This window comes from Ictalurus furcatus, chromosome 4 (genome assembly GCF_023375685.1).
Source record: "Ictalurus furcatus strain D&B chromosome 4, Billie_1.0, whole genome shotgun sequence".
Taxonomy (NCBI): domain Eukaryota; kingdom Metazoa; phylum Chordata; class Actinopteri; order Siluriformes; family Ictaluridae; genus Ictalurus; species Ictalurus furcatus.
The window spans coordinates 6,180,501-6,196,950 of record NC_071258.1 but is presented as its reverse complement, the minus strand read 5'-3'; the positions used below and the strand labels follow the sequence as shown (position 1 = coordinate 6,196,950).

At 39.4% G+C, this 16,450-nt stretch overlaps 1 protein-coding gene across 3 annotated transcripts in view; it reads right to left on the bottom strand.

Annotated features, from left to right (window-relative positions):
• Window positions 1-4,257: 4,257 nt before the first annotated feature.
• Window positions 4,258-16,450, bottom strand: part of ppp1r13l (protein phosphatase 1, regulatory subunit 13 like) — a 28,369-nt gene continuing 16,176 nt past the window's right edge. For all 3 annotated transcript variants that reach the window (XM_053622648.1, XM_053622651.1, XM_053622649.1), the window contains 11 exons: window positions 15,628-15,746; window positions 13,064-13,658; window positions 12,335-12,427; window positions 12,112-12,191; window positions 10,084-10,441; window positions 9,338-9,801; window positions 8,977-9,108; window positions 8,727-8,860; window positions 7,972-8,138; window positions 7,249-7,442; window positions 4,258-5,517 (listed from right to left, as the gene is read on the bottom strand). In XM_053622648.1, the coding sequence (XP_053478623.1) occupies window positions 5,482-5,517; window positions 7,249-7,442; window positions 7,972-8,138; window positions 8,727-8,860; window positions 8,977-9,108; window positions 9,338-9,801; window positions 10,084-10,441; window positions 12,112-12,191; window positions 12,335-12,427; window positions 13,064-13,658; window positions 15,628-15,746 (2,372 nt within the window). In that variant the 3' untranslated portion in view covers window positions 4,258-5,481. The remainder of the gene's footprint in view (window positions 5,518-7,248; window positions 7,443-7,971; window positions 8,139-8,726; window positions 8,861-8,976; window positions 9,109-9,337; window positions 9,802-10,083; window positions 10,442-12,111; window positions 12,192-12,334; window positions 12,428-13,063; window positions 13,659-15,627; window positions 15,747-16,450) is intronic.

The window sequence follows — 16,450 nt, the reverse complement described above, 5'->3', positions numbered from 1 at the left end:
AATAGTCCGTGAGGTCACAAAGGCACCCAGGGTAGCTATTGGAAACATGTTTTGTGGAAGGATGAGACAAAAATAGAACATTGTGGTTTAAATGAGAAGCGTTATGTTTGGAGAAAGGAAAACACTGCATTCCAGCCTAAGAACCGTATCCCATCTGTGAAACATGGTGGTGGTAGTATCATGATTTGGGGCTGTTTTGCTGCATCTGGGCCAGGATGGCTTGCCATCATTGATGGAGCAATAAATTCTGAATTATAGCAGCAAATTCTAAAGGAAAATGTCAGGACTTATGTCCATGAACTGAATTTCAAGAGAAAGTGGGTCATGCAGCAAGACAACGAGCCTAAACACACAAGTCGTTCTACTAAAGAATGGTTAAAGAAGAATAAAGTTAATGTTTTGGAATGGCCAAGTCAAAGTCCTGACCTTAATCCAGTAAAAATGTTGTGGAAAGACCTGAAGCAAGCAGTTCATGTAAGGAAACCCACCAACATCCCAGAGTTAAAGCTGTTCTGTACTGAAGTACGGGCTAAAATTCCTCCAAGCCGATATGCAGGACTGATCAACAGTTACCAGAAACGTTTATCTGCAGTTATTGCTGCACAAGGGGGTCACACCAGATACTGAAAGCAAAGATTCACACACTTTTGCCACTCACAGATATGTAATATTTCCCTCAATATGTAAATGACCAAGTATAATATTTTTATGTCATTTGTTTAATTGGGTTCTCTTTATCTACTACTATTAGGACTGTGAAAACCTGATGATGTTTTAGGCAATAATTATGCAGAAATATAGAACATTCTAAACCTTTCAAGCACCACTGTAGATTAGCACTCGTAGGAGTTATCTAATTAACTCCAGGAGAGTTAAATGTTCAACACTGAGATGGTGTTCATTTAGTAAGATTTTTAACTCTGTTCAGTGTGGATTATATGAAACTCTCACAGAGTTAAATTAACACTGGCGCATTTGCTGAGTGATATTCCTATTCACTCCTTTTTTTTATTCATGTTAAAATTCATTTTAGGTGTTCTTTTTTTTGTCACTACAACAAAAGAGGCTTTTTTTTATTTTATTTTATTTTTTTATTTTTTATTTTTTTAACCAGCAACAATAACAAGAAGATGAGACAGCAACTGCAGAGACACATTTCTGTGTTTATGATGCTCTCTGCTGGTGAGCCTTGTTTCAGCTACTGTACATTAGAGAAATAGATAACAAACATAGGAACATGTCCATGATTGCGTCTCATCCAGGAAAGGGCATTGGCAAAGCATTGATGAGCAAAGTTGCACAGGTGAGGGATGTTTTTTTAAATGTTGGTTTTTCAGACAATAGGTAAATTAGAAGTGCTTGAGGCATCATTTAAGAAATTTAATTAATCGTTGTATTCAAAAGTAATGTGTATAATTGTCATATAAATATTGTGTTATTATTCATTTTCCGTCATGTCTGTAACAGCTAGGACAGGCCGCTGGCTGCACTCAGCTCAAGTTTACTGTGTTGAACTGGAACGAGTCAGCGCTGGACTTTACCGGAACCAGGGTCTCATGGACCTGACCTCTGACATGTTACCTTTACATGTGCTGCCATGGGAAAGCCTTTCTAAAGATAGCTGATAGAGATAACTAAATTTCAGGTTCATTTCAAAGTCATTCCAAGCTCAAAGTTATTGGTCCAGCACTGATGGAAGCAAAAATATATATATATATATATATGAAAATGAAATTTGACTTATCTTAATTATTAATTATGAATTGTCTGTTGTTCAGAAGATGTTTAAACTGTTTTATTCTATTAAACATGAATATTGGTAAATGTTATAATGCAGACTGTGAATGTATTTATTGATTTTAAGGAGATCATCACATCAAAAGATAAAAATTCTCATACAAGGGCATATATGTGTGACGGCCTTGGAAAACAGAACAAAGATGAAGTAAAATCTGCTTTTGAAAACAATCAACTTGTTGGATAAGTGATTATGCTGTATATTAATGTTTACAAAACCAGAAAATTACAAAAATTAATAAAAAAAACTATAATCTGTGACAATCCTGCAATAGGTATTAACCTGCAAAATGACAAAAAATAAATAAATAAATAATAAAAATGCACGTTATCATGCACTATCACACTGCTATGTTGTCAATGGGCATGTTAGAGAAAAACTTTAGTCGAAAGCAATAACATTAATGAGAAATGTACAATTCAAAGAAAGACATAAGTAAAAAAGTCATTATATATACACTGCTTTCAATTCTATTTAGATCAGTGTGTGTAAATGTGTAAATGGGACCAGGATTGCACTTTGCTCTAATAGACTATTTATTCTTTCCTCTCAAATATTTATCTAATTGTAAAGTGTGTTATGAAGATAGCTGTTATATTTTATTGCGCCTGCCAAACAGTACAGCTGTGAAAAGAGCCTGGGGCTGCTTGAGAGATTTAGAGGCAGTTCAGTAAGAGGTTGAGTTGATGTCCATGTACAAATTAGCCTTCTCAGAAGACCAAAACAAAATTTCCCCAGTTGTATATTCATTGTGTGGGGCATATCTGTGAGCAACGATTATGGAAGTGTTCCAAGGTGTAGATTCTTCTGAAGATACCTACTGAAGAGCTGTATTGCCATACTGCCAGTGTTGCTGGGTGTGCTGAAGGTGGATCAATATGTAGGAGACATGCAGCATTAAAAATTCTGCCACCTTGTGGTTGATGGAAAAAAATTGCTCTTGGAAAGCAATTACTATTACTACTACTACTACTACTACTACTATTAATGATGATGATGATAATAATAATAATAATAATAATAACGAAAGCTGCAAGCATTCAGGTGCCAAGCACCCAGACTCTGTAAGCCACACATTCACAGACACACTACAGTTGTTGCCTAAGCAATCACAGGAAAGAAGAGCCATAAATTTAGGCAAAGGGATTCAAGAGTGATTTGTAGTTTAATTCACGATGTGTATTTTTTGACCACGGACAGTGGTGAAATTCTTTGACTGTAGGAGGAAAGTTCTAGATGTACAAATGGACAGCAGGGTGGCATTGCTGTTGCAGTTGCCACTACTGCTGTGACCTGTGGTGTTGTCTGATGCTACTTTGACCTGTGATCATGATTGCTACTGCTCTGACCTGAAACTTTTTTCTTCTTGCAACTTAAAAACATCCAAGTTATTTATGTTTTTCTCATCATTCTGGGCTTTTTTCTTTCTTTGTGCAAGTTTAGACAGGTCTCAATATGATGTGAGCTACATTTGGTGAAGATTGGACAAAATTTGGAGGAGGAGCAGCAAAAATTGCAGTTAGATGTAAGCTTTTTTTTATCATGTTATTTTTACTTTTGAGCAGTAGGTTGAGATGGCACAAAATTCGTTGCATAGTCTCAGTTCATGGTCCTGAGAACCATCCATCCATCCACCCATCTTCTATACTGCTTATCCTTTTTAGGGTCACGGGGAAACCTAGAGCCTATCCCAGGGAGCATCGGGCACAAGGCAGGGTACACCCTGGACAGGGTGCCAATCCATCGCAGGGCACAATCACATACACATTGGTCGTGAAACCGTCTACCAAATTTTGTGTCAATGTACAAGTCGTTGCTGAGATACAGCCGCACTTCATGTTTGGCGGCTTCGAGGTCAGATCTGTTGGCCCATCATGGGCAAACCATTTGGATTATTAGAAATTCTTTTGATAGCCTTACTCTGAAGATGATGTGTGCCAAATTTGGTGACGATTGGACAAAATTTGTAGGAGTGAAAAAAAATGGATTTTGACAAAATCCAAGATGGTGGAAAATCTCATTAGGCATTTAAATTTTAGACACATGGTTCAAAAGTTATGACCATAAAAGTACTTCCAAATTAGGCCCAAATTTGACCCAATGGTGGTGATAGAGCATTGGCAGCACTTCAGCCAAATTTGATCAGAATGTTCCCTCCCCAATTAGTGTGCCAAATTCACAACTTTTTACCAGACGGTTCTGTGGACTGCCACAGACACCCTAGCAAGGAGAAGTAGAAGAAAAAGAAGAAGAAAAGGCAGAATATTAATAGGGTGCCTACACAACTTTTGTGCTTGGCCCCCTAATAATAATAATAATAATAATAATAATAATAATAATAATAATAATAATAATAGTTGTTATTATTATGCATTGTTAAGCCACATGGAGTCCACTTATTTATACCACTTCTGTTGTACTGTGTATAGTTTACAATACATGAAATGAAACACATACACTTAATATTTACTGTTTTTAATATAAGTTGATAGAAGTTTTTACTGTATCACAGAAAATGCAATATGTTATTTTGTAACAGCCTGTGCCAGCTATACACACACACACACACACACACACACGCATGCATTCATTCTTCCACACAGCCCTGTGAGAGGGGGTTAACATGTAAAGTGATACCAAAGCCTTCCTATGTATGAATGATGACAATAAAAATGCATTCTAAGCAACATACTGTACAGGATTAATGTTCGTGGTAAACATTTCACAATGACTAAAATAACAGACAATAAAGAAAAGCCCAGTACACTAAATATTTAGTTAGGAGAGTGGTAAATCTAATAGGCCTAATTCTAATCTAACTCAGTGTATCTCAAATTCATACAAATCAGACCATAATACATTTGTATGTTGTTAATGCACAACTAATCTCTCTAATCTAATCTAATCTCTCTCTGTCACTCTCTCTCTCACACACACACATAATCAATAATCACATCCAAATTCAATACTGAGATGATAAATGAACAAATTCCTAGCCAATCTGAGAGATGACAATTTCTCTCAGTATTTAAGTCACTGTGATCTTATGTTGATCATGCACATTCACTTGGGAAATAATCTAATCCAAATATAGCAGCTAAAGGTTAAAAGGTTTTATTTAAGGGTTCTTTGATAAACCTGGGATTTGAACACAAAACCTTCAGGTAACTAGCATTTCAGCCACTGAGCCTGTCATTAATAAAGAAAACTTCACATTTAAACCTTTGTATGGGTGTGGTGGTCCGGGAAAACCTGTCGGATCTTGCTGTGGCTGAATTCTGGCAAATGGCCACAAAAAGACCATCAAACAGTAGAAAGTAGCCTAAATAAAAACATTTTATATACATATATTTAACCAAACCAATGTGGAATTCCACCCCCCCTCAAATTTAGGCTACTTAAACAAAAAAGCTTGGAAGTGACATTTGCCAAACAACAAAAGCAAATTAACCTGTCAGAATATTGAAATATGGTTTTGATAACTTGGTTTTTATTTTGTTAAGAACTTTTTATTTGTATAAATGTGACTTATACACCTCTACTTCCAAGGCCTTGACATAACTTACATAATTAAGAAAATACAATGACTACAGGAAAAAACAAGACCAAAAAAAAAAAACCATCATAGATGTATTGTAGTGATTCTGTGGTGTAGTACAGGGGATTGGCCTGTAGAGGGACCTCTAGCATAGTGATTTTGGCCGCACCTTCGGGAAAAGCTGTAACAGGATGAAATACGAGATCAGACATTAAGCACAAAACTCAACAAGGCAAGAGCAAGAAAAAAAAAAAAATATATATATACACCTAAAGATATTGATGCACTGATACCAAAACCAGTATCGGGTATTGGCCCAATAAGGTAAATGGTCTACACTTACAGCGCCTTTTAACCTTAACGGTTCTACAAAGCGCTTTACACCGTTTCTCATTCACAAACACAAAAGGTGCTAGCCTGTCATCAGAGGCAACTTGGGGTTCAGTGTCTTGCCCAAGGACACTTCGACATGTGGACGGATGTGGGCTGGGGATCGAACCACCAACCCTGCGATTAGTGGACACCCCGCTCTACCACCTGAGCCACACCATATAGCCACCGCTGGAAAGGGGTCAAAATATACAGAAAATGCTGGAAAAGCAAAGAATGTGCAGGACCTGGAGGATTTTTCTGAAGAACAGTGGGCAGTTTAACTGCTCAGGACAAACAAGGGACTCATGAAGAACTATCACAAAACATAAAAACAGTCGTTGATCATCCAGGTATGTAAACTTATGACCTCAACTATATATTCAGCTTCACTAACAAGAAGCCAGACAGGAAAATATCTGGGTTATTCAGGTGGTGTCAGAGACCTATCCCATTCCTTCATTGCACAGTAGATACACTGGTTTAATACACGTGGCTGATGAATTTGCCAGTCAAACAGGAGATCTTTGCATGGTGAGAGAATGTATACGCTGTCATCTTTATGATTATACACTATATACACTCATATATATGTATGTATATTGCTAAGGAAATGTATTGTCTATCTTTGTACAGTATAGTCGATTAATTATTACTACTGATATAACATCACTGCTGATAAATGATTCATTTTCTATAACAGCAGCTCTGACAGCAGTAACAACTGTAAGGTTTATATGATAAAATTATATTCTAATACGTTATTGTTTCTATAGTAACAGCTTACACACTGACTTGTACGGTGGACGCTCCATATTTTAAAATCCACCAATTTTTATTTATTTATTTATTTATTTAAATGTGTATAACCTTTGATAAGGAGAAGTTTTCTTTTATTTTCATTTATTTAACAATTATGGAAGGAGTCTCCAGTGTCAGTGCTTTGTAGGAGTCAGATTTAAAGCTGGAACTTTTCTGACATGAGAAAGTCTTCAGGATTGAGGGTTTTCTGGTTTCTCAGGAACGTGACAAGCTGCAATTATTATTATTTTGAAATCAATTGACAGGGAAAAAAAAAAAAGAAGCTGACGAGGGAACGACAGTTCACAGACGTTCTACAATGTTAAAAATAACTACAGACGTTTAAAAATGATGACGTGTCTTTCTTTAATTATCATCATACCCCTCCCTTGTTGATTATTTTTCTAACAGCATGTCCTGTTGTGCTTTAACATAATAGTAACATTATGCCAACTAAATCGGCATAATATAGTATTATTTAACTACATACTGCATCTCTTTCCACATTAGATGCAGTAAATGATACAAATTTATTGTATGATCTATATTTGTGAAATATAGCCTCATCACTAATTAACTGTACAATCCATATTTGTATATTTTATTATATTATAGTCCAAATGAATGAATAAATCAGCTACTTCGTAGATCTAGTATTATTAATAATTAACTTGTATGATCCATGTTTGAACAGTACTGTACATATGATACTATTCCTAATATTAACCATATGTTCTCTTACCCCAAAATAGTTATTTGGGACCAAGCCCTCTCGCCCGCAGAGTGAAGCCCACCACCAATCCAACCCCTCGGGTTTCTGCAGGATGGTCACCATGTCTCCCTCCTTGAAGCTCAGCTCATCAGGCGCCTGGGCCGGGTAAGTCCACAGAGCATACAGCACACCGCTGTTCTCCACACCCATGGCCTCCTCCACTCCTGACATGACACACACACACACAAATATACACCTGTATTACTATTTCTACAGGTATTTCCCACTGAAACATGTAATGCTTTCACTATATACTGCTATATAATGTATGCACCTTGTATTAAATTTTGGTTACACGTCAAGCAATGCACTCATTTTAAATAGTGCACAATTAGAGAATCTAAGCCATAAATAAATACAAGTGAGATGAGAAAACGCATGCGAGTTGTTTATCGGAAACTATAGATCGAATTGGAAACATCGGAGATAAAGTCTTTATCGCTCTAATTAGGAGCATCTAGCTATACCGTGTCTTAAAATTGATAGTAGCACCGTCTCAGAGTCTTTTATGTATACGATTACATGATTTACCCTCACATCCTCTTAAGAAAACACTCATGTAGAGTCCCATATACAGTACAAATACACAAGTCTTTGGTTCTGTTTGTTAAAAAATTTGTGTTGCATTTCTGTCTTTAAGATGTACATGAAGGTTGTGGTCATGTGTCATGTAACTGATGATGTCATCCTGACCTCTAAGGAAGCTCTCACACTCTTCGTAACCCACAGCATACGGGTCACACTTCTGCACCGCCGTGGCGCCGTCGCTCTCCGTCACCGCCATGACGGCTGCACCGTTACGCACCAGAAACTCACACAGGGCCCGGTCGTTACAGGAGGCAGCGCAGTGCAGGGGTGTCCTACAAACACACACACACACACACACACACATTCAGAGTTCAGATACACATTACGGGTGTAACGCATTGCCAATATCTGTATCGTAATTTAAATGTGAAGAGGCGTGGTCAAAATCGGATTAAATATTAAATATGAACCCTATCACTCCACCCCTGGAAACGTCCCAATATATAAACAAACCAGTAGCCTAATTGAAACCACTGTGACCATTACCAGGCAGTTACTAAGGATGAATGAATGAATGTTTAAAGCTATGTATTTGTCTCATAACACATCTAATTTAAACAGGATGCCCGATCTATCTTTCTGGAAAACTTTCTTAAAAAAACAAACAAACAAAAACAAAATTAAAAAAACACAATAGTGCACCTCCAATTTGCATTTTCCACATTAGAAGAAGAAGAAGAAAAAGAAGCCTTTATTTGTCACATATACATTACAGCACAGTGCACATTATCCATTCATTCCAAACAATGTATTTGTTTACATTTGTTTTACACGCACATGGTGCAAATTCAGTCTACATACAAACCTGTGATACACACATAAACCACACATACACAAATGAGGGAAGGTGTGAAACTAACCAGCCGTGGCTGTCTGGAGCGCTGACATTGGCACCAATGTGTATGAGGAACTCCACTACAGCATAATGCCCACCACAGATAGCATTATGAAGGGCGGTGATGCCCTCATCATTTGGCTGGCTCGGGTCAGTCATCTAGTGAAAAAAGATACATTTAATACATATAAATGACATAGGTGACATTATGTGACACAGGTTTTATGCAATGTGTGGTGAGTCAGTGTGGTGTGGTGTGTTGGGGGCTTGCTGACCTGTACGGCTCTCTGCACCGTGTCCAGCTCCCCAACCAGAGCACCGTCCAGCAGCAGCACCAGAGGACTGAGACGGGCACGGGGCCCCTTTACGCTACTGCCTTTAGGCTTCCGCAGGATTGACTGAAGACCCTGAGACACACACATGTGCGCAACACATAAATGGTTAAATACTCCTGATTCAGAAATCTTCTTGTGATCATAGCTTCCTTCAATTAACACTACTCTAGCTTTTATAGTTATTGAATTATTACAGGTCCTAAGCCTAACTGAATGGTCACTTGATTTGAATAGGTTTAATATAATGCTTTTTGAGTTCAAAAAATATCGCTACGTTTTGAAGTTAAGCGTCTCCCCTCACCTTCTGCTGGGCTGGCATAGCCATGTTTGGGATCGTTGAAGGTGGAGAAGGTATGGATGGTGAGATCTCCTCTCCATCTGAGGAGCTGCTCTCGCTCCCTGTCTCGACCTTTGTTTGGGGTCCTTTCCTGCCGAATATTTTTTTCATCACCTGCTTGTACTGGTTGGGACGAAGGGGCATCATCTTCATGCTCTGCGAATGGTCGGCACTAATGGAGCCACGTTTCTTCAGAGCACGGGGGAACTCAGCTCGGATCTGGAGCAACACGTCCATATCAGGGACCCCAGGAGCCTCCGGGGCCACCACTGGCTGCAAGCGCGTGGGGCTTAGGGGCCGAGGAGCCGAATCCACCTCAGGATCATCAGTGTTAGCCTCAACTTTGGGCTCTTTACTTTGCTCGGGCAAGGGGGCCGGCTTATTTATCGAGTTTGGTTTTGTAAGCTCCACATAGGTTGACTTGGGGGCTGACAAAGAAACCCATACACAAAAATTACTACAATAACCATATTTTACTACTTACATTATCTTCAGGAAATGTTTCCCTTCAGGTTTTCATTACAAGCAAATTTTTCCACCTCAGCCAAGCCATATCTGGGTATAGACTAGCATTATCCATTAGTAATGTAATGGAAATGTGCAAATTCACACTTTCCAGGAAAACACGTGAATAATAAAAAAAAAAACAAGAATCCCACTTCCAACTCATAGTATTTCTGCACAGAATAGCTAGGAACTCTATTTAGTACCTTCTGCATAATAGACTGGAGGTCTCTGCTCTTGAGGGATAGGCTGAAAGTGGCAAAGCAACTCTCTGGGCATAGACAAAGGCTGGCATGTCATGCTGAGATCTCGCTCGCTCTCAGTGCCACGTGGATATCTGGTTGCTGCTGTATAGTATGGGTTCTGGAGCCTCATGATGACAGACAGGGGGATGGGTCTACTCGGACGGAGCCTGGGTGCTGCAGGAGGGATGGACACGCGGGAGATGATTGGCTGAGGATTAAAAGGTGACTGGGTGGATGAAGCACCATCAGGGGGCACAGAGATACGGGTGTTCCTGGGCAAGGAGCCATCGGCTGATGGAAGATGACGGGGCAGAAGGTCCTGCAGACAGAATGTTTCGAAGAACATGGAAAGGGTTGGAAAGATGCTTCAATGATACACCATGAACATTAAAGAAATAATAATGAATTTAAACTAATTTCATTTGAATTTAAACTAAAGATGAATGAATGAACACTAAATCTGTGCATCTCAGAGGTCGTCCTTTGTCCCATAAGCTTCATATCTGACTGCTTGATCACGCCAGTATGAAAGGAAAAACATTCTGCTCATGTGATGTTTTTATTGCGTCCCCTGTCTTGATGCACACCTCTATCCCAACCAGATGCCTTGTGAACCTTTCTGGCAAGTTCACATGGATGTTTGATGGAAATATAATAGGATCTGGGCATATATTTGAGTTAGATAGACTTCCAGTATTTCGCGTCGATGGTCTGGTGCAAAATTACTCCTCCAGTTCAAAGACATGCGCTGTAGGCTGATTGGCATTTCAAAATTGTCCATAGTGTGTGAATTGGTGTATGAATGTCTTTGCGATTGTCCCCCAACCTTGTGCCTCGTGTTCCCTGGGGTAGGCTCCAGGCTCCCCTGCGACCCTCTGTAGGATAAGCAGTACGGAAAATGGATGGATGGATGGATGGATGGATGTTTCACGCTAGTTAACTCAAGCTTATCTCTAAATCTATTAAGGCTAATCCTAATCACCACATTTTTTTTCTGTTCTATAACAGACAATTATAGAATTAGCCAATTGGGGTGATGCATTTCCTGCTTCAAACCTACTAGCCGGAGAGCTACACTATAAGCCTAGCGATATGGAGGTGAGAACCGATGAAGTAGCCTGCTGGAACTGCAAAAGAAAAGTAGATCGGGGTTTATAATATAGGTGTAATTTTCCCATATTATTCAAGTTATTTTAAGCTTTTTTTTCCCCCAGTGGAACAGCCATAAAGGTATTTTATGGCAACGTTATTAATATAGAAAGATCGTTTGATGGTAGATTGTGCTATAATTGATTAAATAACAAAGTCATGTTATCACCGCCCCTACTGCTGTCTGACATCTGAGTCACCTGAAATGAATCACGCTCCACAAATTAACCGCCACAGATCAGGGAAACAATCGTGATTTTCTTTAGCATATTTACTCACCCCACAGAAATTAGTTTCTGGTTACGCCTCTTTCGTGACTTACATCACGCACAGCACACAGTAGTCGATTTTAACCTGTGTTTCAGACCACGGTCAAGCCAACCGCTATAATAAACTGGAGTGCACATACTGTAAATACGGCGGTTTATGGTAACCTCCTGTCAGATATTTTAAGAAGCAGAAAAAAGGGCTACTGCTCATTGTTGGCTGAGTTCACAAGCTGTATGATAGAGCTGTTGTGAATTCTAGATCGTGGGAAAATGTGGAGCTGGTCTTCCAGGGAGTCCTGGCCAAAATGGCAGCATAGATAGTTTTGAGGTTTTGTTATTTAATGAGGCTTAGGGTCAGATTTGGCCCTCGGGTCTTGTGTTTGACATCATATTGTAAGTACGCTCTGTCACTATTAAGACGAGGAGATTAAAATTAAGCACACATACAAACACGACAACTTACAATAAATAAGTTGATCTCCACTTATGGGAAAATTGTAGGGCAGGGCACTATGTTGCTAATCTGGAAAAGGCTACTCTACCAGACATGCACACATACATACGCACACACCTTTCGAGGTAAAGTGGGTGAGTCCAAGTTGGACTCCCTCCAGTTGCTGTTGGGGATAGATGGTCTGATCCACTCATTCTCTGGAATGTGAGAAGATCAGAATAAGTGTGCACTCTGCTATTCCATACCTGCTGCTTATCATAGGCTTAGTTTAAAAAGGTTAAAAAGATATGCTCCAGATCACGGATAGGAGATTTGGTTCTTATCTGCGGTGTAGACTCACTGTCACTTGTGTGGTGTGGTTTTCTTTCATATGAAACATCCAGGTCTGTCTCGTTCCATTTTGCCGGGGTGCTCTGCCTCGATACACCCTCATCTGCATGACAACGATAGTGAGAGTGAATTTAAAGCAGGACTATAGAGAGAGAGATTAAGGACACAAAAACTCACACACACTTTTGACACTTTTCCACAATGCTGCCTTCAGAAAAGCATGATGACTCACACTACACACACACACACACACACACAAACACTAAACACACACCTCCATTAGCAATAAAGGGCTTTGAACATTGGACTGGAATTCTGACAGAAAACCTGCTTGCTTCGTGCTTCACATTTGACCTGGGTGGAGCTACACTATGGGTGCGATCGAGAATGATGTAGCATTTGTTACTGTTTTGCCGTAATCACTCTGATGATTTCTTGAATTTCATTCTGCGGTCTCATAGGTCACCATAAACCGTAATTGCATTTTGAGAGAATTAACTCATTATAAGATCCATGTTAATGTTAACCTCCATGGCAGCAAAGTGTTATTGCATCATAAAACATATGTTGAGCTGTGAGATCATAAAACATGTCTTCTGTTATATTACTCTCTTACAAGGGGAAAAAATCGTCTACCTTGGTCTTATGACATTTCAAGCAATGTATTATTCTACATGATCAAAAAATGGGTGACTTTAAACATCCGATTGCCATACTGTACAGTTTTCCTTCCACCTACCTGTAGTTTTAAATGTGCTGAAATTGCGTGGCAACGTGCTCGCTACCGATTGGCTGAAAGGTCCGGGAGAAGGAGCTCTGTCCATCCTGGGTGATCTACGACCAGTGGTGGAGGAGTCATACGAAGGCACTGGTTTGGCTGGGACTTGAAGCATGCTATGAACAGATTGTGGCTCATATTTGAAACCAGGTGAGAGTTCTGCGAAGGTGAACGAGCCACTCAAGTTCCGCTCATGTGACCTGGCAGGGTTTGGCGATGCCCGGCGTTGGGTATGTGGGGACTGATTTGGGGGCGTCTGGGTTCCACGAGAGTAGACAGGCTCACTGCGAGTGTTTCGAGGTTGAGTTGGTGCATACTGAAAGACCTGCTGGTTTGGGGAGGTCGGGAGGTTCTTACTACTGGTAAAGAAAGAGTCTGATGAACGAGTGCTGGGCTCTGAAGCTCTGATGGGCGGGGTGAATTGGGGTAAAGACATGGTGCCTCTATTCATGACACTTCCACCTGCATCTTTGCTGGTACTTGCAGTGGAAACACTGGTGGTACTGGGGCCAGACTGAGTGGAGCTGGTGGTATTCTGTGGTCTCAAGCTGGAGCTCTATCGTAAAAGGGCATAAGAATACAATGAAGAGTTCAACATGGTAGGTGCATCTGTCTGCTTATTGAACAATACATTCAACAGACTGCATAATTAAGTAGGCCATTTCGCATAAAATGCTGCTTATATTATGTGAGGTGTAATAAACATTTAAACTTATCAAGGCCACACTCCCTCCTTTGAAAAAATAGCATCCTCTTTATCTTGAATCATGGAAAAAAAAACTAGCATACTAGCATATTAGCTCGGGAAGATCTATGGTCATCAGCAAGCAATAGCTGGAAGATTCTCCCAAATCTTTAAGGTCTGGCTTAAAGGAGCGATTTGGCTTCCCGGTAAGTTACGATACGGACAGCCAACGGACAGTGCACTGAAAAGTTAAACTATTGCTAATAATCAGTAACGACTGGCCACAGACCTAATGCTTAATTAGTTCTAACTTTTCATTCATAGCTTTTGTTTTGGTATACTGTATACTACTAAGAGTCTGAGTAGATCACACAAACACTACATCATTAATAGTGTCAATTATTGTACTTTAATAATGTTGAATGTTTTAATCCATTGTGAATGGAAAGTTATGGCTCATATTTGGGTAATGCTGTATATCGGAAATAATATTCAGATAACCGGGACCAAAAATACTGCAAAATACAGCATGCAGGGTCTTTGTTAAATATGTGTTTCACAGAATGAAGCCATGGAGGCAAAGGGTTACAGATGTAGGCTAGCTAGATAATATTAAGCTCGGTTGTTCACAGTACTATCCAAGGACTATCGTCGCTGGACTAATTTCAGTAGCTGGTGGCAGTCAACATTTACATCAAAATTTATTGGGAAACAAGACTAAAAACAATGGGAAATTAATAGTTGAAACCGAGTGAACCAACCACAAGTAGGGTCTCTCGAGTGGTATCTAGTGTCCTGGTGGTGGCAGCTCAGAGACTGTGTATATTTGATATTTTTTATATATAGTCAGCGGTGGTCCATTTGCACTGATGGACAATTACGAACAGGCTACAGTCAGTAATTTTATACCAATAGTGTGATCTATAGTAGATCTATAGTAGCTGCACCTGATAGTCAGTGTATACATACAGTATATGTAAATGGTCTGCACTTATCCATTACGCTTTTATCCAAAGCGCTTTACACTGTCTCTCATTCACCCATTTACACACACCAATGGTAGCAGAGCTGCCATGCAAGGCGCTAACTTGCCATCGGGAGCAACTTGGGGTTCAGTGTCTTGCCCAAGGACACTTCGGCATGTGGAGTCATGTGGGAATCGAACTGCCAACCCTATGATTAGTGGACAACCCGCTCTACCAGCCTGAGCCACAGCCAACCAATTGGACTATAGTCCAAAACACCATCGTCAATTCCAAGACAAGTCCAATACCAGGACTAACCAAGATCAATTCAAGGTTGAGTGTTAAGGGGACTGAAGCTAGGTCAAGATTGAGATTAAAATGACTTTGCAAACTTTGTGGCATGTGAAAAATAAGACAACATTCAGTCAAAACCAAGACCATATTTCGCAATACTAATGCCCATGACTGAGACAAATACAAACGCCCAAGTCAGTGCAGAAAACATCTTGAGCCCTTTGTACCAAATAAACTGTAAGAACTGCTATTTGTACTGTTTCTGAGGTTTTTTTTACCTACACGTTTAACTGGTTTATCTCACGTCAATAAAGAGCTCATTTAGAGTCCCAGTAGGATGTGAGGTCAGACAGTAATTACGCTGTTAAATACAAACACATGTCTATGGTGGAGCACTCTTATATAACTGCCATACTGCATGCTTTCTTTACCCAACTGCCATACTGTATTTTTTTTTATATGTTTTGTTTGCATATGAAAAAAACAGAATCCTGAGCGAGATACTGTCAAGTTGAATTTTTTATTAAAATAAAAAGCTAGCATAATAGAGCAGTCGGATGTGAATGAGTAGAATGATTTACCTGTGCTGTAGAGCTTCCAGTGTTGGTAGAGGAGATATCCTGCAGGAGGGAATTAAACTCACGAGACAGCTCATCCGCCGTCGCCAAAGACGCATTCAGGTCATCCGTGATGGACCGGACTACAGGCGAAAACAACAGAGATATTCACACAAAGCCATGTCCAAACTACACAGCACACACCACAGACCACATGTGGCACACCTCCGTTTTGAAAAAAAAAAAAAAAAGGCAGGATTCTGAAAATAAAATTCCTAGTTTCAACAATGGATGTTATCATCACCGCTTCCTGTTTCCCCTCTTTTTTTTAAAAGGCCCATATTAATGTTTTCAAGATTTTGGGAAGCGATAACTTCAGGGAAGACGGGGAAATTCAGGAATGCTGGCAAAAGAAATACTTTTAACTGAGTTCAGATGTATTAGCTGTAGTAGTAGTAGTAGTAGTGAAGGAACAGAACTAGTGAGTGTAATCTGTCAAATCTTTACTTATACAAAACTATTCACACAGCCAGCAGAAAAATCCCGTTAAGCTAGTCACTTTAAGTTAAACGCAATCATAGCCTGTTTCTTATAACTGGCTATTAATCGAGAGCCTGTGGCCCATCCCCTGGATCTCAAAAAGAAAAGTTTGGGCATATGTGATGTAAACTGTTAGTAAGACTTTAAAAAAAAAATAAAATAAAAATAATAAAATATATATATATATATATATATATAAAATAAGATCCAAATCTGTATCACTTGAGAGCATTACTGTAAATGAAGCTCAATAATAATAATAATAATAATAATAATAATAATAATAATAACAACAACAATTTGTTCT